This window comes from Chelonia mydas, chromosome 20 (assembly GCF_015237465.2).
Source record: "Chelonia mydas isolate rCheMyd1 chromosome 20, rCheMyd1.pri.v2, whole genome shotgun sequence".
In the NCBI taxonomy this organism is placed as follows: domain Eukaryota; kingdom Metazoa; phylum Chordata; order Testudines; family Cheloniidae; genus Chelonia; species Chelonia mydas.
Genome location: NC_051260.2, coordinates 14,847,473 through 14,873,608, shown reverse-complemented (window position 1 = coordinate 14,873,608; position 26,136 = coordinate 14,847,473). Strand labels below are relative to the sequence as shown.

General features: G+C 59.7%; 1 protein-coding gene across 1 annotated transcript; it reads left to right on the top strand.

Annotated features, from left to right (window-relative positions):
- Nucleotides 1-2,501: 2,501 nt before the first annotated feature.
- On the top strand, nucleotides 2,502-25,275 carry LOC114019142 (E3 ubiquitin-protein ligase Rnf220). The gene is made up of 12 exons (XM_043533209.1): nucleotides 2,502-3,045; nucleotides 12,651-12,771; nucleotides 13,225-13,267; nucleotides 13,812-13,901; nucleotides 14,310-14,352; nucleotides 15,037-15,083; nucleotides 15,390-15,516; nucleotides 20,207-20,306; nucleotides 21,276-21,362; nucleotides 22,139-22,256; nucleotides 23,531-23,605; nucleotides 24,943-25,275. Exons 1-12 carry the CDS (start codon nucleotides 2,502-2,504, stop codon nucleotides 25,012-25,014), a joined length of 1,467 nt encoding a protein of 488 aa, XP_043389144.1. The 3' UTR covers nucleotides 25,015-25,275.
- Nucleotides 25,276-26,136: the final 861 nt, after the last annotated feature.

Sequence of the window (26,136 nt, the reverse complement as noted above, 5' to 3'; positions counted from 1 at the left end):
TTGTTGAGGGCGGGGTGGGGGCGATGGGGGGCCGGCTCTGTTATTCTGGTGGCGGTGTTGGTGGTATCCGATGGTTTGTTTGGGGTTTTTTTTCCCCTTCCCTTAAAAGCTTTTGTGGGGAAACATTTTGTTATGAACTGAAATCAGGAGTGACTCGGTGGAAGGGGCTGATCCAGAGCCAGCAGGCTGCTTGCCCTCGATTTCCAGAGGCTCTGGATCAGGCCCGCTGTCAGAGGAGGACTGGGGCAGTGGAGTCAGCTATTGCATGGGTGTAAATCTGGAACAAGCTCTTGATCCCCAGGGAGTCAGTCTGGATTTACACTGGCATAAATTGGAGTCCCAGTTTGAGAACATGCTTTAAGTTCAATTGGTCTTTAGCATCTGCTTCAAGTTAAGCAGTTAATACACACGCCTCTGCCTGCTAACACACACACACACACACACACACACACACGCTGCTCCCAATCAAACACAAATCCTGGAAGCTGCGAATGACTTATTGGGCCTAATTCTGCTCTTGCAGGCACTGGTGTAATAGGGTGCCGGTCCATTGGCCTCAAAGGGCCAGATCCCCACCTGGTGTAAGTATGCATCGATCCATTGGGGTAAATGGGAGCAACCTCCCCAGCTGGCGTAAATGGGCTGTAGCCCCAGCTGGTGTGAATCGATGTCACTCCCTTGACATCAACGAACCCTGAGCCCCAACTGGGGTAAAGTTGTGTTGCCCCATTTACACCTGCTGGGGATTTGGCCCAGTGAAATTACCCTGGTGTTAGCCAGCAGAGAATCAGGCCTGTGGGCCCCCTGCAGCCCAGGAAGAGAGAAGGGCCTGGATTCTCCCTCCTCTGCGAGTGTGTGTGTGTGTGTGTGTAGTGCAGCATCTGCAAACGCCAGGAGAAAGGGGCAGTAATTTGCCTTTAATGGCCGAGTAATGGGATTAAGTGTCCCCCTGCGGAGGTGGGTAGGGGGGAGCAATCCACAAGGCACAGCTCTCCTTCCCTGGCCAGCAGCATCCTGTATCCTGACCCTTGGGTCAGTGACTCACACCCCTGCCTGGGCCCTTCCCAGCTGACCCAGCCCCCTCCCAATTCCCAGCCCATTCTCTGGAGCCCGCCTGAGCCACAATCCCGGCCCATTGGCTCAGCCCCTTCCCCGAAGGCCCTCGCCCCCCCAGAGCAGCTGTTTATCTAACTGCTCTCTTCTCTTTCCCCTTTGTCCCATCAGGGGGTCTTCCTTGATTCCTTGTAATTCACCCGCCCAGACCACCCACAGTCCGGCCTGCCCAGCTGCGAGGGAACCACAGGGGCGGCGTGGGGGTGGGGGGGTGTCAGGTGCTCCCCACCTGCCTTTCCACCTGCGGCGTTTGGCGGATAACACTGAGCCCCAGTCCCGGAGACGATCCACATGGGAACACGCAGAGCGAGTGCGTAGAGCAGGGGCTGGGAGTCAGGACCCCTGGAGTCCACGCCAGCTCTGGGAGAGGAGTGGGATCTAGTGGTTAAAGCACACTGGGGGACTGGGAATCAGGACGCCTGGGTTCTATCCCTAGTTCTGGGAGAGGATTGGGGTTTAGTGGTGAGAGAACTGGGCACTGGGAGTCGGTACTCCAGGCTGCTATCCCCAGCTGTGCGGCTGAATCATGTCGCCGCTTCATGCCTCAGTTTCCCCATTGGTAAAATAGGGATAATAATGTATCTATCTATAGATCACCCTACATATCTATCTAAATACAGATCACCAGACATATCTAGCCAGCTAGTTAGTTAGATATAGATCAGCATGTCTGCCCATCTAGTCACTTACAGGAACTTTGTGTATAGTGGAGTAAAATGAAAGTCTCAAATGAATGGTTTCCAAGCTCCAGACAGTGTATGTTTCAATCCTGCTTACAGCAGAATGTCTGCCAGGGACAGAAGTGACTTCACGGGTCATAAACCCTCCTACACATCAGGTTTCAGAGTGGTAGCCGTGTTCGTCTTTATCAGCAAAAACAACGAGGAGTCCTTGTGGTCCCTTAGAGACAAGCACATTTATTCATGCACCTGATGAAGTGGGTTCTAGCCCACGAAAGCTTAATCCTAAAACCATTTGTTAGTCTCAGCTGACTGAGCTAAGGGTGGTTAGTCTCAGCTGAGGATCTGGCCTTTGTACGATGACCGTGAGGCCCACCAAGGCAGGGGGAGAATTTGGCCTTGCTTCAGCGCTGTCCAGATGAAGATGGTGGGTCGGTTTTGAGAACCGGCCCCATGTGCTAAGCCACAACCTGGGACCTAGTCGAGACAGTGCAGCAGCTTCTGAAAGGTCGGCTGGGCGTGAGCAATGCGAGGCTGCCTTTAGCACAGCGCCCCCTAGCGCCACACTGGGGCATTGGAGCCAGCACTGACTGCCCCGGGGCTGGAGCGCCCCCTACTGAGCCCCCACCCCGCTCCCTGCAGCACAGCGCCCCCTGGCCCGTTGGTTAATTGTCTCTCTCTCCCCCTAGGTCCCCGTGCTGTGGCATGATGGAGAACTCTCCTGGCCTCCTGAACCCCCTGGCGTCCCCAGCCCTCCTGGTCCTGGCCTCCACTTCGGAGGGCACCCGGAGCACCAGCACCCCGTGCCAGCAGCCCCGCCACTTTGGGGTGCCAGTTGCTATGGAGAAGCCATCCCAGCTGCCCTTCCTTGGTGCGGCTTACTCCCTGGTGTACCCCCATCCCGACCGCCTGGCGCCCGCCAGTCGCGACTACCCACCGCAGCTGCTGCCCCTCCCGCCGCCCTTTGGCCACCCCAGCCTGGAGCGGGGTGGGGTGGGCATGCTGGGCTACAGTGCCCTGCACCCCTTCACCCCCTTCCACCTCGCCGACGACGTCGAGTGCTTCCCAGGGGGCTTCCTGGCGGGCAAGCGGCCCAAGGGCCGGAGCGGGTCGGAGCCGCCTCAGGTCTGCTGCCTGGCGCTGGAGAAGGAGATGGAGGCCCAGCGCGCCCAGATGGGGCCGGAGCCCATTGGCAGGGTGTCTGGGCTGCAGCCTTACAAGGGCTCCCCGAATCCACGGCATGGCAAGCCAGGTAGGGGGCAAGGGCAGCACCCCCAGCATCTCTCAGCAAACCGGGGGGGGGGGGGGGGGGAGCAGGATGACAGACTAGGGGAAAATAGAGGTAAAGAGAACCAAGTGAGGGGTGGATCTTGGGGGGCTTGTCTGTCCTCCTGCCCAGGCCAGAGACTCTAAACCTGGGTCCCCATGGGGAACCCCTTTCTCCCGCCTTTCTGTCCACACCCCCTTCCTTTGCCCTCCTCAGCAGCCCTCCCTCGCCCTGTCTGCAACCCCCCCTGCCGCAACACCCACTTTCCCTCACTGTATTCACTAGCTCCCCCTTCCCCTTGGCCTTCTGGGCTGCTCCCCCATCCTGGTAGCCTCCACCTCCCCTCTCCAACTCCCCCCCTCCCCTTGCCATCCCGGGACCCCCTCCCCCAGTGTCCCCTGCTGCCATCCCTCCCCTGACTGGCCCCAGGACCTCCCCCTGGCCATTGAAGGGGGCTGGCGGCTGTGTCCAGCCCCGAATAGCCATCGCGGAGGGGTGGGGAAGTGGCGGGGTGTGGGGAGTGTACGGGGAGCAACGCTGTGGGTGGGTTATGGTGCACTTACACACTGTATTCATGTTCTGGGAGCTATTTAAGAAGATCTGGGGCCTGTGACCTCTGAATACGGGGTCAGGGTAGATGTTGGAGTGGGGGATTGGACAGGACCTCCCCCCCCCAAGGGAAGCAGCCAAACCTCCCAGGGTGGGACAGCATGGAGTGGGTAGAGCATGGGGGGGCGGAGATCTGGGGAGCTGGACTCCTAGTTTCTATCCCCAGCTCAGGGAGGGTGGAGTGGGGCCTAGTGGTTAAAGCAGGGGTCGCTGGGAGTTAGGACTCCTGGGTTCCATCTCCAGCCCTGCCACTGACTCACCGTGTGACCATGGGCATGTCCCATCCCTGTGCTATGCCTCGGTTTCCCTCAGGGTATAATGCGGGGTAATGATACCAACCCTCCTTTGCAACATGCTTGGAGACCATTGGCTGGAAGGTGCCAGAAGCAGGGAAAGGAACAATAAACCTCCCGCGTGCCTCATAGGAGCCCCCCCCACCCCCCAGTCCATCTGAATCAGGATAGTGGGGTAGCGAGGAAGTCGCAGGAGAGACCAAGAACCAAAACTGCAGCAGGGGCCTCGGGGGGTGGATGGCTCCTGGGCCCCCATTTCAGTTACTCGCAGCTTCCTACCCTCAGATCACACCCTGGGCCAGGTCACCCCAGAAAAGTGGATGAGCATCCTGCTCTCACCAGTAGATCTCACTGCTCTCCCAGAGCCAGGGAGAGAGCCCAGGAGTCCTGACTCCCTGCCCTCCCTGCACTAGGCAACACTCCCTTCCCAGAGCTGGGGACAGAACCCGGGAGTCCGGGACCTGTGAAGCTGCATTCTTCCCCTGGGCTTTTCTCATAGAGATGGGCTGGAAGGGTAGGGTCGGAGGTGGGGACGGCACTCCCAGCCCCCCTTCTCCCTGGTTGCTCTGGGGTCATTGTCCCCAGGGCTCCTACTCTGTCTTGCATCGCTCCCCGCACACCCTCTCTCTCATGATTACATGCTCCCCTGCACACTGTCTGTTGCACACTCACCCTCTCACACATGTGCACGCTTCCCCAATCACGTCCGCTCAGACACACACAATGACCCCCCCATCACAGCCCCCTCTCACGATCACCCCCCTGCACACTGTCTGTCGCACACTCACCCTCGCTCACACGCACACGCTTCCCCAATCATGCACACTCAAACACAATTCCCCTCCCCCCCCCGCATCACAGCTTCTGTCTCACAATCACACCCCACAGGCCCTGACACAATCATCCGCCCCCAGAGACAATCTCACACACACACACCCCCCAGCACACCTTCAGCAGCTGCATCTGAAAAGGGAAAAGCTGCCATAAAGCCCATTGCGGGGGTGGGGGGAGGCAGCATGATGCTTTTGTTTGCTGGACAGAAAGGGCAGCCTATAAACAGTCACAACCCCCCCCCCCCCCGCCCACCACCACCACGCCCTGTCCCCCTCCCCTCCCCTTCCCACCCCATCTGCTCTGACAGTGCAACTTTAGGTTGGGAAAAGCAAACAAAGATTAGGCAGGTCTTTAAACTACTCCCCAGGCCCCCAGCTGCCCTCCTGGGTTCGATCCCCAGCTCTGGGAGGGGAGTGGGGGGTCTACTGGTTAGAATCTGGGGGAGCTGGGAGTCTGGACTCCTGGGTTCTATCCCCAGCTCTGGGAGGGGATAGAACCCAGCCCCTGTGTGCTACAAATCTGGACATCTGGAGCTGGGATTTTCCTCTCTCCATTGACCCCCCAAATCTGCTGAGCCCCCTGAAATTGACGTGCCCGGGGGTGGCCTCTCTGTTGTTTGGGGGGAGGGTGTTTCAATCCCTCTTGAACCCTCTGTACTCCTGCGGCGGCCTGTCCCAGCAAGTGCTCGCTCTCCAAACCGTCCCTGTTTGCTTTAACTCCCTGCGGCTAACCACAATTTCAGGTCAGGGCCTGCCAGGGCCGTGGCTAGTTTGGAGATTACAGCCCTCGCTAAAATGCTTGTGACAAATTCACCGCAGACAGCAGCTCTGTGGCAAACTCTAGGGATCCCACATAATCTCCCTGAGTTACCACATGGGCCGGGCAGACAGCCGGGGCTGGGAGAGGCAGCGAGCCAGCAGCTCCATCCTGACTCCCTCTGGGGCCTTGAGCCGTTTTGCTTCCCAGGCCTGCCCACGCCTCAGTTTCCCCATCTCCACAGAGCTGCAGGAGTGTGGCGCCGACGGCCAGTCAGTGGGTCTGCTTCTCTTCTTCCTGACACTGGGGTACATCAGGAGTATGGGGTGTAAATCAGCAGCTGCGCTGGTGTATGTGAGATCAGAATCAGGCCCAGTGGGGTCTATTCCGCCGCAGGATCGGGCCATTATTGCTTAAATTGAGCTCCTGCTGCTATGGGCATAAGCTGCATTAGCTGTGGCTGGGGGTTCATTAAGGCTGGCATTGTCCAGGAAATTGTCCCCTAGCGCTGCTGCCCTCACTCCCGATCCTCCCGTTGTACCCGCCGTTGTACCCGCCGTTGTACCCGCCGGCCCATGTAGACAAGACGCTGGCATTCTTGCCGCCCCAGCGGCTCCTTGCCGCATGGCTCACCCAAGCCCCTCAAATTTACAGCCGCGCCTAGAAGTCCGGTGTCAGGGTGCCGGGACTGGGGGGCTGTCCCTCCCTTCCCGGTCTCTGGATCTGGGGTCCCACTGTTATTTTAAGGCAGGGGTTCTCAACCTTCTTCTTTCGGAGTTCCCCCTACCATGCTATAAAAGCCCACCTGTGCCTCAGCAACCGGTTTTCTGCACAGAAAAGCCAGGGCCGGCATTAGGGGGCAGCAAGCAGGGCAGCTGCCCAGGGCCCCATGCCACCGGGGCCCCTGCGAAGCTAAGTTGCTAAGACTTCGGCTTTCTGCCCTGGGCCCCGGCAGGCCTAATGTCAGCCGTGCTTGGCTGGACCCCCTGAAACCTGCTCGCGGCCCCCCCAGTGGTCTCTGAACCCCTGGTTGAGAACCACCGTTTTAAGGGCTAATTGGGGTCTAAGGTCTGATGACCCTTAACCCCGCACCTCCAAATTCCCAGGATCACGTTGTCGCGTCTACACTAAGCGAGGAAACCCCTTTCGGGGAGAGCGGCTGCTTCTCTTGCTGGGCTGGGGGGGGGGTGTCTTCAGAGCGACCCCGCCCCCCTTCAGCTGTAGCTGTGCTGGTGGCTTCTGGGAACCCCCTGCCCCATAGCCACCAGGGCTCGGGAGCAAAGTGTGGAGCTAGGAGAATCCTCCGGCTTCGCTGGGCACTTCTTACAGTAGAGACGAGCCAACCCTTCGTAGAAAAGGGGCCTTCTGCATGGAGGCTGCCGGACCCCGGACAAACCCTGCGGCTGTCCCGGGCTTGCTCACCGCTAGGGGTCTCCCCATTGTCTGGTGGAAGAGGTTGGCATGGTCCAGGGCAGGCTGGGGAGGGTGCCGTGGCTTTGATCCTGCTAGGATGGGGTCCCTGCTCTGCGGCTGGGCCCAGGAGGGGCGGGGGCGGTAACTTGGCAATGGCAGGGCGGATGCACAACAGAGCAACCTCTGTTTATCTCCCAGCAGGAGTCAACCACACGGTACAAACCCAACGTTTTCACGAGCCGCTGAGCAATCCAGCCTCCCCTGTGCACGGCCGTCCCACCCCGGCGGGTGGGGGGGAGGGAGTTCGGGTGGGCCTGGCTGGCCCCCTCTTTCTCTTGGATCTTGTCTTTTTGTCATGCTAATCCCCTCGCTGGGTGTATTCATCCCCTGCATTATCTCCAGGCTGCCAGGAGAACAGTGGCAGATGGATGAGATGCGGGGTAGAAAGTCTTCTCCATAATCCAGTTCATTTCCCCCTCCCCACCCCCACAGGCACTCATTACTAATGGGGGTAAGAACCTTGCTAATCACTGGGACAGCATGCAAACAGCATGGGCCCACCTGTGCCTACGGTCGATGCATCATACAGAGGATCAGCTTTGAGAACCCCCAAGTCTTCAAAAAAAAAAAAAATCACAACCCCCCCCCGCCCCCCCGACCACCATAAAGTTGGCTTAAAAGTCATGAGGGATTTTTACAAACAATACCTAGATATTTTAAATTGTATCACTTCCCTGGGGAGGGGATGGCCTGACCATCGCTTGGAGTCTTTAAAATGAGATTTAAGGATCTTTTAATTGGTGTGTTTTAATTCAGCTTCTGGGAGAAATTCGGCCTGTGTGTGGTGGGTCAGGGGTCAGGTTGTGTAGGTCCCTTTTGGCCTGGGAAGCTTCCTGACGCTCCCAGCTCTGCATTAAGATAATGACTAGAATCCACTCTCGTGCTTCAGGGCTGCAGCCGGTTGCATGGAGGGGTCAGGAAGGAATGTCCCAGTCCCCCCCACCCCAAATGCACAATTGGCCAGATGGATCCTGTGGGTTTTTCCTGCCTTCCTCTAAAGCATCAGAGCTCAGTCACAGCTGCTTCTGGGACACGGGGTGGGCTGAGCCGGTGCCCCGAGCAGATCCAGAGAATCCCCTTTCTAGCTGTCTGGCTGGTGGGGCTTGCTCAGGGTCAGACTGATCGCCTGATTAGGGGCGAGGAGGAATATTCCCCAGGTCAGATGGGCAGAGATCTTGGGGGCAATTTGGCTTCCTCTGCAGCATGAGGCTGAGATCATAGGGGCATGTCTCACCTTATCAGTTCTCGGGCATTGGTGACACGTGGGTTCCTCCTGACGCTCTGCCGGTGGCACATGACACTTTACCCTTCCAAATGCTTTGGTTTAACTAAAGTCATTGGGCTCAGCATGGGACCGGGGGGTCTGGCAGGAATTTCATAGCATGTGCTCTGCAGGCGGTCCGACTCGATGGTCTAGCTCTCCCTTCTGGCCTTAAACTCTAGGAAACAAAGTATTTTCCTTTTGGTTCCGGAACCTTTAGGGACCCATTTTCCAGCATCTCTCTGCCACCGCAAGGGCTAGAAATTTGCTTTAAAAAAAGTGGAAAGTTGAGATTCTCACCTAATCCCCTGACTCCAGGGGGTGGGGCTTTAACTAAAAACACCCTGGGCAGCATCCTGGCTTAGGCAGCATCCTGGCGCTGTAGGTTATTTATTAGGTGTATTACGGTAGTGTCTCCATGGCCCAGTCACGGCCCAGGGGCCAGGACCCCTTTGTGCTGGGCGCTGTAGGTTATTTATTAGGTGTATTACCGTAATGCCTAGGAGCCCCACGCATGGCCCGGGACCCCCATGTGCTAGGCGCTGCACAGCCAGCCCACAGAAAGCCAGGCCTTGCCCAGAGCATTTCCAATCTATGGTCACATTCATCTCCCTACCTGGACTTCCCAGCCCCTCTGCTTGGGCTGCTCTCTCATGACCCTGATCTATGCTGTCACTCCTGGGCGTTTCGATGACCCTTCACTGCCTCAGCCTCTCTGGCTTGAGAATCTCCCCACAACGCCCTTCCAGCGCCATCGTCCCCGCGACCCGGATCTCCCCGCCTCCTGGCCGAAAATCACAGGGGATCTCAGACCCGAACCTCCTCAGCTTCAGCCTGTCTCTGGGTCCTGCTGGCCGGGCAGATAGGCCCTGCACGGCCAGTCCCCAGGACAGGGGTGCCCCTATCCCCGCCCCACGCTCCCAGCTAACGCAGACTGGGGACCCTGCGCGGGTTACTGAGGGGCTGGGGAGCTGATCCTGCCCACCCCCAGGGGCCAAATCCCCCCACCCTAGTGCCCCCTGGGTCAGGAAGAGAATGCCTGACCCCGCCCCACGGCAGTGACAAATGAGGGGGAAGGGGCTGTGCCGGGGGGGGGGGGGGCCGGGACTCCATTACATCTCACATGTATTCACAGCTCCCCGGGTGTGACCGGCCGCCCAGCTAGGCGCATAAAGCCTATTTTCCGCTCAGCTGGGCGGGCTCGGGACCCCCCACAGCACGGCTGGGAGGGGGAGGCCCCTTTGGGCCTCTCTGTCAGGCCTCTGGCGGTGACAGGGCGTGAAGAGGACAAATTGGCGTAGCTGATTCTCCCCAGGGGGGCCCCGGCCCCTAGGGAAGTGGGGAGCCCAGATCCAGCCCCTGCGAAGCAACCCAGAATGACTCCTGCTGACACACCCTCCCGATTTGTCTTTGGCAGACGGGGTGGGGTGGGGTGGAGAGGGGGGCAGGGTAGACAATGGCCCTTCAGGATCTTAACTCAAGCAGAACTTTCGCCTCCGCCCCTTTCCCCCCCTGCACTGTGCAGCCACCCACCGCCTCCTCCTTCCCGTTTCAGGGAGGGGCTGAGCTATGGAGGTCCAGCTCCCCCCCCTCCATATCCCCCTGCAGACTTGGCCCCGTCTGGAGTCAGCCGCACAAAGACCGGGACTCAGCCTCCCAGGGAAATGGGGGAGCATTATCCTCAGTCTACAGACTAGGGAAACTGAGGCTCTGGGGCGGGGGGAGTGACTCTCCCAAGATTATGCAGAGAGCTAGGGGCTAGACTAGGAATGGAACCCAGGAGTTCTGCTCTAGCCACTGGACCCCACTCCCTGAGCTGGGAACAGAACCCAGGAGTCCTGGCTCCCAGCACCCCTCTGCTCTAACCATGACACCCTACCCCCCTTCCAGACCCAGGAATAGAACCCAGGCGTCCTGGCTCCCAGCCCCATCTGGGGTCGGGGTCTCTGACACTAGCGCTGAGGCCCAGAGCTCTCCATCACAGAAATGCCCGGTGAAGCTCAGCTAATCAGCCACCCCCCCCCCCCGACCCCCCCACCCCCCCACCGGTGTTGTGTTGTTGTTACAACTCATGACACGTCTGTAATGAAATTGGAATCCCCACCACTGGGAATTGCCTGGTTTCCTTCAAAGCTCCGCCCCTGGCTGGTGGGAAGGCTTCCCCCCCACCCCCCCCCACCGCCCCTCTGCACTGACTGGTGGTTCCTCCCCTCCCCGCCCCCTTGGTAGTGGAAGTTGGAGATTTGGAGCCGAGTTTCACTTTGAAGGGTTCTTCGGGGTTTTGTCTGACGTGGAAACTCAGAGCGAAACTCAGGCCTGCACAGGTCAGCTGGGGAGAAAGTGCTGTCAGGGAACTCCAGTCAGATGTCATATTGTAAATATTGCCAGCCATGGCACTAACTGGGGGGACCATTGTGCCAGGTGCTGCACAGACCCCCCAACTGGGATCGGGGGCCCCCATTGTGCCAGGTGCTGCACAGATCCCAACTGGGATCGGGAGCCCCCATTGTGCCGGGCGCTGCACAGATCCCGACTGAGATCAGGGACCCCATTGTGCCAGGAGCTGCACAGACACATGGTAGGAGACAGTCTCGCCCTACCTCACAGAGCTCACAATCTAAACAGACAAGCCAGACAAAGGCCGGGTGAAAGTCACTGCCATGGTGGAAGGATGTGCGTGTACGGCATTAGATGGAGACTCAGCTGCAATTCTTGGCTGTGCCATGACTCCCTGTGTACTCTGGGGCAAGTCACGGCCCTGCTCTGTGCCTCAGTTTCCCCATCTGCAAAATGGGTTACCAAGACCCCTTCTGCCTCTCTACGTTGAAGAGTTCTCCAGGAAGGGTCTACCTCTCCCCTGGAGTTTATACAGCACCAAGCGCAACAGGGCTCTGATTTTGGATAGAAACAACAATAATTATCCCCATTTTACAGATTGGGGAAACCGAGGCACAGAGCCAGCCTGGTGTAGCTGTGTTGAAAATCTAGGTGCCTCAATGGGAAGTAAAATCCTGACCGGTGCGGGGAGCCCATGGAAGAGCTGGGAAGTGAAGCTAAATCTCCAAAGGCCCAGATCCTCCCTTCCAGGCCCAGATCAGCTTCTGTAAGAAGCTCAACCGTCAATATTGATATGCATATTGTCTCTGCGGGGGGCGGGGCGCCTGGCCCCGCTCTGCCCTACAGCTGTCTGAGGCCTGCCCTGCAGGCGTCAGTTTCGCAGGAAGTTCTACCTTGAGGCTGGAAAGTTTGGGTTTTTTTTGCAGGCAAATAAACAGAACCGAGGCACCTTGCTGATTTTTGGCCTCCCGGGACGTGGAATTGAAACTGGACAACGTGGCTGCTTTTCAGATCTAGTACTTTGGAGGTGGGGGCGGAAGTTTGGGGGTGGAGGGGAAGGCTAAAAACAACCCACGGCTTGGGAAACAACATTTCATGAGATCAGTGAGACTCAACTCTGCCACTGCCTTGGGGGAGGAGCGTGCCTGCTCCGTGCCTCAGTTTCCCCTCCCACTCCCTTTGTCTATTTAGCTTGTCAGCGGGAGTTTTGCCGCTATGAAGTCAAAGGCGGGGCTGGTGTCCTGACCCTCCTTCCAGTGTCCGATTACAGCACAGCGCCTCTGCGCGCACCTTGCCTCTTGGGGCGCGTACAGCGCCCGGCGCAATGTGCGGGGAGGGGAGGCTGGTCTCGATTGTTGCCTCTGGCTGCTCTAACCAGGACTGATCTTGCAACTGTCACACCTTTGATTGCTCTGCAAAACCTTATGACCTCAGCTTCATTGCGTGTGTCTCCCCCCGTCCCCGCCTTAATCTCTCTCTTACCCCAACCCGTTCATTCCCTTCCTTCCACCCTTGCCAGGCAGCAGGTGCCCTGCTGTCCCTGGTTGGATACAATAATCCCAACAGACAGAGGGGACAAAGGCTCAATGGGAGTGATTAATAGCTCGTTAACCAGGCCCTGACCCTCAGCCAGAGTTGAAGGAAGAAGCTCCCGGGGTCGACCAGACTGATTGATTGGGGATCTCCGCTCCCCGGGCTCCTCGGCACCAGCTGCCCTCTGCTGGCCCCCGGAGAGGCCTTGGCTTGGTAACCAACTCCTCCTGCCCCTTAGGGTGGCACATGCAGATTCAGCCCATCCCAGCAGGGGGCGCTGTGAGGAGTGGGGCAGGAGCGCTGGTTGGGGGGGGAGCACCCAACTACTCCAGAACTGACCTCTCACAGCAGGGGGTGCTGTGGGGACCAGGCCGGGAGTGCTGGCTGGGCCGGGGGGGGGGAGCATCCCACTACTCCAGGTGGCTCTATAGGGAGCATCCTGCCGGGACGTCCTCGGGGCTGTGGGTCTGACCAGGCTGCCTCCTTTTTCCCAGGGGAGAAGAAGCTGGAGCCGTTGGCCCTTCTGTGCCCCCTTTGCCAGAGGGAGCTGCAGTGCGCGGAGCTGGGGCAGCACCTGCAGCAGGAGATCGAGAGACTCGCCCACCTCCTGGACAGGTACGGGAGCTCCCCGCCCCCTCCCCTGGACAGGTGCGGGAACCCCCCTCCCCTGGACAGGTACAGGAGCCTCCATCCCCACCCCTGGACAAGTACGGTAACCCCCCACCCCCTCCCTCGATAGGTACGGGAACCCCCCACCCCCTCCCCCTGGATAGGTACGGTAACCCCCCGCCCCCGCCCTGGACAGGTACAGGAGCCCCCATCCCCACCCCTGGACAAGTACGGTAACCCCCCGCCCCCTCCCTCGATAGGTACGGCAACCCCCCACCCCCTCCCCTGGACAGGTATGGGAACCCCCCACCCCCTGGACAGGTACGGGAGCATCCCTATCCCAGTGAGTCAGCGAGGCCCCTGGATGGCGGGGGGCTTTGTGGACTGGTCCCACTGGGGCTCGTCACTCTCCCTCCCCCACTCCCCTCTGCAGCTCACCCTTTCATTCTCTCTCTGCAGGGAGGCCATGACCCCGCTGGAGGACGCCCAGAGATTGTCCCAGGTGAGACCTGCCCCGCCCCTCCTGCCCTCCAGGATGGCTGTTTCAAAGGGGTTTTGTCCTTCTCCCCTCCCTCCCCGGGGACTCCCCCCACGTCCCCATCACCCTTCCTGGGGAAGGCCACTTAGGAGCTAGAGGCTGATGTCTCCCCTATGGGTGAACTCCAGGGGGTGCTACCCTGAGCATGTGTCCCGGCCCGGCCCAGCCCAGCCATTGCCCCAGCTCACAGGTTGCAAGAGGCAAGAGGAGAGGTGGTGAAAACTGATTCTTCGCAGAGAGCTACTGAGACTGGAGCAACCAGGGGCTCACCCCACAGCCAGCGCTCCTGCCCCACTCCCCACAGCGCCCCCTGCTGGGCGAGGCTGGGACCGGAGTAGCCAGGAGCTCCTTGCTGCCAGCGCCCCCTGCTGGGAGAGCTTGGACACCAAATGCCCCTAATCGCTCAGCCCCCGGGGGCTCCAGCCACCCCGCCGTTCTTCCCCTGCTGCTCCAGCCCCACATGATCAGCGGCGCAAGCTCACCCCTCACATCTTCCCTTCCATTCCAGTCTCCAGCGATCTCCGCTCAGGATGGCACAGACTCTCCCAAGGGGTCGCCGCAGGCCTACGAGGACGGGCACAAGGTGGACAGGCAGCAGGTACGCTTCCCCCCCCCCCCACCCCCGCGCACCCTCCCACCATAATCAGGCCACAGCCGAAACTCGAACCAGGGACCTTCGGCTGCACAGACACTAGCCCCCAACACGGGAGATAGAGGGGCCCTTCCCCCAGCTGGTGGAGCTGGCTGTTGTAGTACCTAGACTCTGCCACTAGAGGGGGACACGATTGCATGGAGTAAGCCAGGGTCTTGCACGAAGGTAACAATTCAGCCTGGAGCCACGTGGTGGGGGTTGGGAGCCCTGACTTGGGGCCCCCTTTCTCCTGACCCCTGGGCCACCCACGTCCTCCAGCTGCTGTTAACCGCTTAGAGCCTGGGGTGGGAAACACCATGAGAGCGGTTTTCTTCCTTCGCCTTCGTCTCACCCCTTTGCTTTCTTCCCCCACAGACCTTTTTGCAGGTGAAGTCGAACCGGGAGGGCCGCATGGGAGGTGAGAAGGGGATTCGGCTTGAATCTGGGGTGGAGGGTGGCATTTATACTGGGGGGGAGGGTCGGACTGAAGCTTCGTTGGTGGTGGATCAATGCTGATAAGGGGTAGGAAGGTCTGGTGGTTAGGGCACGAGACTGGGACCTTCACACACAGGGCTTTCAATTCCTGGCTCTGACACCAAGTGTTGTCTAGTGGTTAGAACGGGGACTCTAGCTCTAGAAGAGAAGTAGCATCTAATGGTAGGGGAAGACTTTTCCCAGCCGTGCCTCTCACTGACTACGCAGCACGTCACTGCTCCGTGACTCGGTTTCCCCATATTTGTTGAGTGGGGGATAATAATATTGAGCGACTTTGGAAAGTCTCTCAGGGGAGGCAGGGGATAATAATATTGAGCGACTTTGGAAAGTCTCTCAGGGGAGGCACTTTAGAAGCAGCAAGCGTGACCCTGGGCCTGTGCCTGGCTTGGCAGACCCCATTGGTTTTGGAACTTAATAACCAGGGCGGGTTAGATTGCAATCTGGGCCCTGAATCAGTGACTCCATCCCCCTGAGTTGTCCCCTGCCCAGATCCCTCCATGGAGATCCAGCTGCCCAGCCCCCATCGGCTGTCCCCATCAACCCCCTCTCCGGAGAGGCACAGCCTCCCCTGAAAGGTGCTTACCCATGTGTCTCTCTTGCCTTGCAGCCAGAGCCGGCCGGTTTAAGCGGATCAGACCCTGCCTGGAGGAGCAGGTGAGGATCCGGGGCTGGGTGTCTGCGGGTGTGCATGGATCGGGCACTGTATATTAGGGATTTAGCCCTGGTTTATTTCTGCCCTGGGAGAGGCTGGCAGGAAGTTGGGGGATATGGGGCTACTTGAGCCCAGGGGTCTGATCTGCAGCAGTGTGGCCGGGGTGGGGGATACTAGATTGAAGAGGTGTCCCTTGAGGGTGCTCTGGGGAGACGGTCTCTTCTTCCCACCCCTACCAAGGATTGAACTCCCAGCAGCAAGAGACAGACTCCCCCCACATACGTATGGTGTCTGTGTCTTTCCCGGAGGCCCAGATGGAGGGGCCTCTCCCCACGGGCTCCAGGCTGGCCGAGGCAGAGGACGAGTTCTCCGACGAGAGCCGCTGCGGAGGGTACGAATATCGCAGCCCGAAGAAAAACGTCCTGGAGACGAAAGGTAGGGGACAGCTGATGGGGGCGGGGGGCCCTTGGGAGGTGTGCGTGTGGGTCCCTGCCCCTTCCCCCCGGGTGTGTGTCTTCTCGCCCTCCCTCTTCCTTGCTTTCCCCCTCCCCTGCTGCTCTGGCTGCCTCCGAGTGAGGCCTGGAGCTGTTCCTCCTCAGTTACAGCCAGGTCCCGCTAGGCTGCTCTAGTGACCTTAACTTGGGATGGAAATGGCCCCCAGGGGTCTCTGGAGCTGGAACGGGGCCGGGGTTAGGGTTCTGCACCAGTCTGGCGGGAAGGGGATCGGGGGCATGGTGGGGGTTCACTGCACTGTGGCTATTCCTGCCCTCCAGGACCCACAGAGGGCAGATCAGGGGCATGGCCCGGGTGCACTGTGCTGTGGCTATTCCTGCTCTCCAGGGCCCACGGGGGTGGGGGGTGGGATGGGGCTGGATCAGGGGTGTGGCCAGGGCTGTGGCTCTTTTCTTCCTTCCCTAGCGGGTGGACCATAATTTAGAGCAGCCTGGAGGCTGCTCTACCTGACAGCATGGGCTGGGAATGTGTGGAGAGCAAAGGTAGCTTCAGGCAACTTTCCCTCTCTCCCTCCACTGCCCCAAGTACAGGAAGGGAGTAACTGAGAATTCACACGTGGTGGGTCTGTTCAGCACTGGGCTGCACCGGCTCTGAGCCAGCTACCCACTCCCCAAAGGAGCCCTCTTGAAAGGGAGGGGGCTGCTCATAGCTGTGGAGTTACTGGATGAGTTTGTTACACTTGTGTTAGAGTCGGAGCAGAACCTTTGATGCTGGAAAATGGGCTTGGTCAGACTAGAGTAGGGTGTGATACACCTGTGAGTACTGGGGGGAGACCGCTGCCCTCTACTGGATGGAATCAGAATGCTCAGCTATATGTCATAAGCCCTGTATTGCTAATGGAGATTCTCCTTTAATTCAGGCAGCACAAGTTTAACCCTTTGGAAGAGGAGAAGGCTCTGTCCCCGAGGCCCCCTGTGTATGGCTTAGCTGGAATCCAGGGTGTCTCTGCTTCACAGTGCCCCGATTCCAGGCAGATTTACCCCTTCTGCTTTGTTCTTGTTTTTAAATCCAACCCCCTCCCCACAGCGTGTTTCCCAGGCAGATGTGGAAATGTCACAAGTTCCAGTTCCTCAAACCCACACCTGGATTTGTACAGACTTGTTGGGTCAGCAGAATGGGGCTGAGAAATCTGACAGAGTTTCCGGTGTTTCACGCTTCCTGCCCTCACTTCAGCCTGGGCTCAGTTCCTTGCTATGACATTCACATCCCAAGGGACCTAATGTGATTCGAGTGAGGGGGACGGGGGGCTGGGAGTCAGGACTCCTGGGTTCTCTCCCCAGCTTTGGGAGGGGAGTGAAGTCTAGTGATTAGAGCTGGGGGGGCGGGGTGTGATCAGAACTCCTGGTTTCTATCTGCGGCTCTGGGAGGAGAGTGGGATCTAGTGGTTAGAGCACAGGGGGGCTGGAAGTCAGGACTCCTGGGTTCTATCCCCAGCTGTGGGAGGGCAGTGGTTACCTAGTGCTTAGAACACTGGCTGTAGGAGAAAGGAGTATTGTGTAGTGGTTGGAGCAGGGGACTGGGAGCCAGGACACCTGGGTTCTCTTCCTCTGTGTGACCAGGGTCAAGTCATGCCCCCACCTGGTGTGCCTCAGTTTTCCCTATTTTTATCATGGGAGTTATACTTCCCAGGGTGGGTTGTGAATCTTTACAAAGCGCTTTGACACAATGCTTAGCTCAGCTGGCTGGTGCTCTAAGAAAGGCAGGATGGTCCAATGAGTCTAGGATGTGGGAGACCAGGATTCAAGTCCCTGCTCTGCCAAGGCTTCCTGTGTGACCAAGGGCTTCCTGGGCAAGTCACTTAGCCTCTCTCTGCCTCAGTTTCCCCATCTGTACAATGGGGATAGTAGCCCTGCCCTGCCTCCTGGGGGGTTGTGAGGCTGTGCAGATCGTGTGGGTCTCCGATGCAATGAGAATGGGGGCCACCTAAGATAGACTATAAAAATACAACATATTATTAATTATCAGTGGTAATTAGCAGCAAAGACGGGGCCAGGGCAGGAGAGAGGGCAGCCTCAGATCCCTCAATGGAAAGTGGGAAGCCTACAGAACAGACACCTAGGTCCTGCTCCCCAGCTGGCATAAACTGGTGTCACTCCTCAAGGGGGGACCAGATCCTGAGCTGGCGTAAACTGGTGTCACTCCATTGGAGTCGGTGGAGCTCTGCTGCTTTACACCAGCTGGGGATCTGGCCCTTGTGGAATAACTTGCCCTGAATCTCTCCCGCTTTCCTGGGGAGTCTGTCCCATGGGAACAGGAAGGAAATCCTTGGCGGAAGAGCTTCCAGGCCCAGCCAGAGCAGAGCTGGGGGCAGGTGGGCGGGATGGAGCAAGGGGCAGAGTCACCGACTACGCAGGGCTATGGGCTGAGGTTGCTGCCTTCTGTGAGGCTGTGGGCCCTCACCGGAGGTCAATGCAGGAGGGGATTCCTGGTGTGTGACCCCCGCAGGGCCTGTTAGCGCCCTGTAGCTCATGGTCTCCAGACACTGCACGGGAGGTGGAGGAACAGCAGCAGCAGGAGGTGTATGGATGCAGGATGTGGGCTGTGGGGCAGCCCCACCGCCCCCTGCAGTGTGATGCTGGGAGGGGGCTTAATTGGGAAGGAGGGAGGGAGAAGTTTTCTTAGAGTGGATCGGGCACTGGGCTGGAGTTCAGGACACCTGGGTTCTCATCTTGGCTCAGGCTCTGACATGCTGTGTGGCCTAGGGTAAGTCATGTGGCCGCTCGGTGCCTCAGTTTCCCCACCCAGTCTGGGTCTATTTGGAATGTAAACTCTTCGGGGCAGGACGTGTTCTGTGTCTGAGGCATACTGGGAACCCGGTCTCAGTTGGGGGATCTTAGATGGGAAGCTCTCTCGGGCAGAAACGATCTCTTTGCTCTGGGTCTGTACAGCACCTAGCGCAAGGAGGTCCTGGGCCATGACTGGGGTTCTTAGGTGCTACCGTAGTACATCTAATAAATCATGTTCAGCGCCCAGCACAATGGAGTCCTGCTGGGCCATGACTGGGGGTGCCTAGGTGCTACTGTAATACACCTAATAAATAAGAAACTATGCTGACACACATCCTGGGGGCCAAGAGTCTTATAAAATCCACCTAACGCAGCTAAATTCGACCTAACCTCGTAGTGTAGACCAGACCTTAGTCCAGTTATGCTTCCATCCTCCGCCCCCTCCCCCCCCCGCCCAGTCTTCCTCAGGGAAAATTGTGCAAAGTCTTAGTTTTGCCGAACAAAACCAAACGTCAAACCCGGCGAACTTTGCACGAGACGGAATTCTTGTCGGGATCATCGCTTTGCTGGGCGCTGAGGACAAAAGCGGCAGGGGTCCCGAGGCACCCACGCTTTCGGAGAGGAGCCGGTGGCCCCGGTGGCGTTGCGCTGATACAGTCCAGCTCGGGGCCCCATTACGCTAGGTGCTGTACAGACCCATTGTCCCATGCTAACGCTGCAAGGGAGCGAGGAGAGGGAGCGAGGGGTCCTGGCTGTTTAATTTTGTACTTCAAACCGGGGCCTGTCTGGTCAGTTTCTTTGGTGTTTTCGGTTCTGTGTGTGAACTGGTCTAGGCAGGAGCGCTGTTAGGGGTCTGAATGCGCAGGTGAGATGATTTAAAGGACTGGGGCATCTTTCTGGCAAGGAAAACTCCCTTTTAGCAGGACTATACTGTGATTAGCATGGGGGGGGCTGCTTTGTTTGCCACCCAGGATCTGCCTGGGCTGTGTGAGACAGAATCTGCTGAGGGGGGAGGTGCTGCTGAGTCTGACACTGGCTTCCTGCCCCTAGAACAGTGCAGCTGGGGAGGGTCTCTCCCTGCCCTGCCCCCCCCCCCCCCAAGTTCTCCCAGTTCAGGTTGTCACGGCGGAATCCCCTGGCATTGTGGTTCCCACTTCCTCCGCTCGCCCCTCTGTCTGCGGTATCTGGGCAGAGACTTCCCGCAGAGGGACAGTTGTGTTACTACCTGGAGGCGGCGGGGTGGGGGCATCGCTACCCTTATTTTAGGAGCCTGTGGCCCTTCCTGCTGCCCGCCCCACCAGTTGCCTTCCTGCCCCCCCCCTTCTCTGCACATCTGTCCCACCAATCCACTCTCCAAAGCTGCCGTCCTTTCGGGATTCCCCACCGGGCCAGTGGGGTACAGCGGCATGGTGGTCCGATGAGCTGGCATCCCTTGTCCGCCCCTCCCTCCTCATGCTGCTGGCTGCCCTTGGGCAAGTCACTGCCCTGCTCCATGCCTCAGTTTCCCCTCTACCTTCCATCTACTTGGATTGTAAACTCTCTGGGGCACTGTCTCTCGCTGGGTGTTTGTGCAACAGAGGGGCCCGAGATCTCAGTCGGGGGTGTGTCTGTGCAGCGCCTGGCGTGATGTGGGAGGGGGGAGGTCTGATCTCGGCTAGGGGGAGTCTCAGTCAGATGCTACCATAATACAGCAGTAACTCTGTGCAGCGTTCGTTTCTCCCCCACCCCCTGGCTGGCCCGGGCGTAGCAGTTGATGAGTGGGCTCCAGCTCAGCCAGCAAAGCCGGATGCAGTTAGATCTCGGGGGTCGCAGGTTGGGTCCGTACAGCTGATGCCCAGCGCTATATTACAGGCCCCCAATAAGAGCCCCTCCCGCGTCTCTCCCAGACTGCAGACTCTTGGCGGCACGGAGCAGCCCCAGCCAAGACAGCGACGAGGCGGACATGGACTCAGAGGGCGAAGAGCTGCCTGCCTTCGCCAAGCAGACGTATCCTGCTCCCTGTGGGTCTGAGGGAGGAGCTGACCCTCTGGGCTGGGGTGAGGAGCAGGCTTAGGGGCTGCGAGGTTTCCCTTCTGCCCCGAGACTAGGTGATCAGAGAAGTGTGTGTGTGTGTGTGTGGGGGGGGGGTAGCAAAGCCCCATGGCTGCAGCATTCACACCCGCAACTCACAGAGCTGAGGCTCAGCCGTGTTCCAGGCCGCACAGCCCCGCGGCTTGAGCTGATGGAGCGCTCCCCCGGCTGGCAGCGGCAGTACGTCCCTTAGTCGCTCCCAAGTGGACCCAGTTGCTGGTGATGTGCGGGGAGGAGACGGGAGGAGACAGGACACACTCTAGGTCCCGTCAGCGCCAGCCCAGCTGATCAGCGCTCGTGCGACCTGGCGCAGAACCAGAGGCCAAGGTTGGCTTGAAGAGTCGTGCTGGGCTGGCAGTGAGCTCGCACTCAGTGGAGTGAGATCTAGTGCTTAGAGCGGGGTGAGCTGAGAGCCAGGGTGCCTGGGTTCTAGTCCTGGCTTGGGAAGGGCAGTGGGGTCTAGTGGTTAGAGCAGGAGGGCTCCAACTCAGGACTTGGATTTCTGGGCCTGGCGCTGAACTCTGCCTCACTCTTTAATTCAGGCAGGTTGCGTTGCCTTTTGTGCCTCAGTTTCCCCATCTGCACAGTAGAGACATACCCCCTTCCCACCCTCCCCACCCAGTTTGCAAAGTGCTTTGAGATCCTTGAATGAAGGACAAACCACACTTTGGGATCGGCGTAAAGTCCTGGCCTGGACTGTGGGTTCTGTAATCAGCACATTCCATGGCTGCCTCTCTCAGCAAACTCAGCTCCGGCCAACTCCCTGATTTCAGCCCCGGCTTTTGGGGGACACTGTCTAGATCCCTGGAGCTCTACGGCTGGGGGTGGGTGGGGGGGAAAGGGGCTGTAAGGGTATTGTTTCTTCCTTCACTGCCACCTAACCAGGTGCCTGTCTCCAGTCTCGAAGAGTGCCCCGGTGGAGGAGGACAGCAGGAAGCCAGGGGGCCTGGGTGCACCTGGGACGGCAAGAAGGTACATCAGTGGGGGCTTCCTCTTTCTCTTGGCGTCTTTCCAGTGCCCTGTTACTCAGTGGCTAGCTCCTGTCCTGACCCCCTCCGCCGCAAGCAAAGTGGAGCCTGCTAGACGCTACAGAGGACGTATTCCTGGCCATCCCCGTCTGCAGGCCAACGGACGGGTGCTCCCGTGGGCCATCTGTCCTGGCGCCCTGCATCTGGCACCGCTGGGACAAACCAGCTAGTCCAGCCCCATCGATCACCAGCCCCGGATCCGTCAGAGGAGGATGTGGGGAGATACCGTAGTGTGGGGCGGGGGTGGATCTCGAAGCGCCTTCCAAAGGAGGGAGGAGCTAGGGGCTATGAGGCCGGAAGGACGCCCGAGAGGTCCTGCCTCACTGAGGCCGGGTTAAGTGCACCTAGACCATCCCCGCCGGATGTTCGTACAACCTCCAGGGATGGGCCTTCCCCAGCCTCCCTAGGCCACCTGTCCCTGAGCTGCTCCAAGGGCTCCGGCCCTGGGGGGCTGGGCTGCGGGTGTGTGCCCTGGCCTGCGCTCTCCATCGCTCCATCCTGCTAAGAGTTGGCCCCGACGCCGCTCCGTCCGTCTATCTTCTCTCCCCGGCCCTGCCCCACATGGCCCTGCCCCAGAATCCCAGAACGCCCTCGGGTCGCCTGGATCTGAATCCTGGCTTAGCTCCCGCTCTAGCTGTCTTCTTCCCCTCCGCCCCGCCGCCTTGCTAACGTCCAGTGCCAGCCCCTCGGCTTCTCTCCAACCATCTCCTCTCCCCGCAGCAAGGTGGAGGAGGAGGAGGGAGACTCCACCCTCACCGTGGAGCTGCTGAAGGCTCAGATCCAGGGGCTGCGGCGCCGGCTCCTCCGAAAGGACTCGTACAAATGCCACATTTGCCTGGTAAGGGTGGCCCATCCCCCGGCTTGTTACCGCCCCCTCCCCACCCCACACACACACATGGGGCCCACGGAAGTAAAACTTGGACCTGGATCCGACATCTGGGGAGCCGGCGGGGGGTTGACCTGGCATCTGAATGAGCAAGTTCATGCGACTGGCTCCCAATGCAGAGCAGTTAGAGGTGGAGGTGCTGATGCCCTCCCCCCATTTCTGCTTGGGACCAAAACGTGAGGTCTGGATTCGCCCCCCCTCCCACCCCCGAGTCTGGCATCATTCTGGATACTGGAGTAGCCAGGAGCTTCCCCCCTGCAGCCAGCACTCCTGTCCCGCTCCCTACAGCGCCCCCTGCTGGGAGAGGCTGGCTGTGGGGAAGTTCCCGGTTACTCCCTACTGGGAGAGGCTCGGGGTGGAATAGCCGGGAACTCCTCCACAGACAGTGCTCCTGCCCCATGCCCTACAGCGCCCCCTTCTGGGAGAGGCTGAGACTGGAATATCCCGGAACTTCCTCCCGCAGCCACCGCTCCTGCCCTGATCCCCACAGCGCCCCCTGCTGTCAGGGGCTGGGGGTGGAATAGCCAGGAACTCCCACACAGCCAGCGCTCCTGTCCCGCTCCCTACAGCGCCCCCTGCTGTCAGGGGCTGGGGGTGGAATAGCCAGGAACTCCCACACAGCCAGCGCTCCTGTCCCACTCCCTACAGCGCCCCCTGCTGTCAGGGGCTGGGGGTGGAATAGCCAGGAACTCCCCCACAGCCAGCGCTCCTGTCCCGCTCCCTACAGCGCCCCCTGCTGTCAGGGGCTGGGGGTGGCATAGCCAGGAACTCCCCCACAGCCAGCACTCCTGTCCCACTCCCTACAGCGCCCCCTGCTGTCAGGGGCTGGGGGTAGAATAGCCAGGAGCTCCCCCCCCCCCACAGCCAGCGCTCCTGTCCCGCTCCCTACAGTGCCCCCTGCTGGAAGCGGCTGGGGGTGGAATAGCTGGGAGCTCCCCCGCAGCCAGCTCCTGCCCCCCTCCCTACAGCGCCCCCTGCTGTCAGGGGCTGGGGGTGGAATGGCCGGGAGCTCCCCCGCAGCCAGCTCCCGCCCTGCCCTCTACAGCGCCCCCTGCTGTGAGCGGCTGGGGGTGGAATGGCCGGGAGCTCCCGCCCACCCCCTCAGCCAGCTCCCGCCCTGCCCTCTACAGCGCCCCCTGCTGGGCGCGGCTGGGGGTGGAATGGCCGGGAGCTCCCGCCCTGCTCCCTACAGTTCTTTCCCAACGTCCAGTCTCCTTCCTTTCCAGGACTCGTACTCGGTGCCATTGACTTCGATTCAGTGTTGGCACATCCACTGCGAGCAGTGCTGGCTCCGGACCCTGGTAATGCCCCTCCGCCCCCACCTCCCCGCCCTTTTGGGCTTCCTGCCCGTGCTCCATTATCCGCTCCAGAGCATGAAATACACGGTCCAGAGCTGCCCCTTTCACATATGTCTGCATAACCCCCCTGGCTAGCTCTCCTCTCCCCTAGTTGCTGCTCTGTGGCTTTGAGCCCCCCAGTGCTGGCTTGACTCCAGGCATTGATGGCAGGTCAGTGCTGGCCCAGCCCCCTGTACTGTTCTGTTCAAGCTCTCATACTGTGCCCATCACCATGGTCCCTGGGCACCTGCCCATGATGCATCAACTCACGTGACGGCTATTGTCGCAGGTGATGCCTTCCATTTGCCTCTTCCCGGGGGGAAAATTGTCTCTTCAGTGCTTCCTTATTATGCTCTTGAAGGGAAGCCTTGTCCAGTGGTTAGAGCAGGGGGGGTCAGGAGCCAGGACTCTGGGGTCTCATTTCCAGCTTCGGGAGGGGAATGGGGTCTAGTGATTTGGGGCAGGGAGTCTGGACTTCGGGCTTCCATTCCCAGCTCTGGAAGGGCAGTAGGCTCCAGTGGTTAGAAGGGGGTGGGGAGGGATGGGAGTCAGGATTCCTGGGTTCCATTCCCAGATCTGGAAGAGGAGTGGGGTCTAGTGGTTGGGGGATGGGAGTCAGGATTCCTGGGTTCCATTCCCAGCTCTGGAAGAGGAGTGGCATCTAGTGGTTAGAGGAGGGTGGCTGGGAGACAGGACACCTGGGTTCCATTCCCAGCTCTGAGACAGGAGTGGGGTCCAGTGAATTGGGGGCTGGTTGGGAGGCAGGACACCTGGGTTCCATTCCCAGCTCTGGGACAGGAGTGGGGTCCAGTGAATTGGGGGGTGGCTGGGAGACAGGACACCTGGGTTCCATTCCCAGCTCTGGGACAGGAGTGGGGTCCAGTGAATTGGGGGGTGGCTGGGAGACAGGACACCTGGGTTCCATTCCCAGCTTTGGGACAGGAGTGGGGTCCAGTGAATTGGGGGGTGGCTGGGAGGCAGGACACCTGGGTTCCATTCCCAGCTCTGGGACAGGAGTGGGGTCCAGTGAATTGCGGGGTGGCTGGGAGACAGGACACCTGGGTTCCATTCCCAGCTCTGGGACAGGAGTGGGGTCCAGTGAATTGGGGGGGGGGGGTCAGGATTCTCAGGTTCTATTTCTAGCTCCAACACTTAGTGCCCAGAGGTAGCTGCATTTCAGCGGCAGGGCCGGGCGTGTCGAACGCAGGGTGCTCGGCGGGGGGGCGGGGGGGGGCGTGCCTTGTTGACCATTGACCCGATCTCTTTTCAAGCTTGAGGTGTCGCCTTGCCCTTTCTTCCAGGGCTCCAAGAAGCTCTGCCCGCAGTGTAACGCCATCACGTCCCCGGCCGACCTGCGGCGTGTGTTCTTCTGATCTCAGGCCCAGCCTCCCAGCCCCGACGCTGCATCCTTCAGCACGAGCCACGCATCCCGCTCCCCCCGGCCCCCCCCCGGCAGACTGAACCCAAACTGGGAGGCTGCTGAAATGCTATAGAGACCTGCCTCCCATCCCTGGCAGTGAAAGCAAAAGGAGCCACGGCTGCTCCAGGCGTGGGTCGTGATTGGCCGTGGCAGCCCCTCCCCACGGCCACGGGGGGCTGCTCTCTTGTGGCCAGTTTCCCCTTCTGCCCCCTCTTGTTTGTCTCTCGTTTGTTAAGTAAAAGCTATTTTTAGTAACGATTGAGCCTGACCTGAATTCGTCGCTCCCACCCCTCCAAGGTGAGCAGTTTCAGGCTGTGGGCGCACGACGAGCAGACTAAGGCCCGGCTCCCGGGCTGGGGTGCCCCGACCTAAGGCTCAATTCCTGGCTTTGCCACACACTCCCTGAGGGTCTAGTGGGTTGGGGCTGGGGATCAGGACCCCTGGGTTTCCTTCCTGCTTGGGGGGAGGGGCAAAGGGGGGGCTTGCAGTCAGGACTCTAAAGAACCCCATTCGCCCTGGTTATGCAGCTCAGGATCTCCCAGCCCGGCCCCTCCTGTAGCCACTTCCCCCTCGCACGCTGGAGGAGTGGGCCCCAGGGAGGCGGAAGGGTCTGGGATTCATTCCCCACGGCTGACTGGCCTGGTGCAGCGCCATAGTCAATCAGCCCCTAAACGCCGCCCCACGAGGTCAGGGGTGGGTAGCTGGAAGGACTGGGGCTACGGCAAGGGGAAGCGAGTCGCATGAGGTCACTAGCCATGTGCAGCTGGAGACAGACCCCCCCAGGAATCCGGTTGCCCAGCCCCCTGCTCTACCCACTACATCCCACTCCTTTCCCAAGCTGAGGATAAACCCAGAAGTCCTGACTTCCAGCCCACCCTGCTAGATTCCCACTCCCCTCCTGAGCAGGGGATCAAACCCAGGAGTCCTCGCAGCCGATCCCCTTTAAACGCCAACGCCATACCCCCCCACGCACCGGAATCAGTCTATCTGCCATGACTGGGGGCGGGGGGCGTGTGCTTATTCCTATAGGGCTATTGCAAAGCCAGGGCTCCTCCATACCCTGCCTTCCCCACTG

Bases quoted from the DNA above. Each gene is read 5' to 3' on its own strand.
- LOC114019142 (XM_043533209.1), top strand. From the start codon at position 2,502: ATGGAGAACTCTCCTGGCCTCCTGAACCCCCTGGCGTCCCCAGCCCTC. The intron at 15,517-20,206 runs GTAGGGGACAGC...CGTCTCTCCCAG, and splicing joins AAACGTCCTGGAGACGAAAG to ACTGCAGACTCTTGGCGGCA. The intron at 21,363-22,138 runs GTACATCAGTGG...CTCTCCCCGCAG, and splicing joins GCACCTGGGACGGCAAGAAG to CAAGGTGGAGGAGGAGGAGG.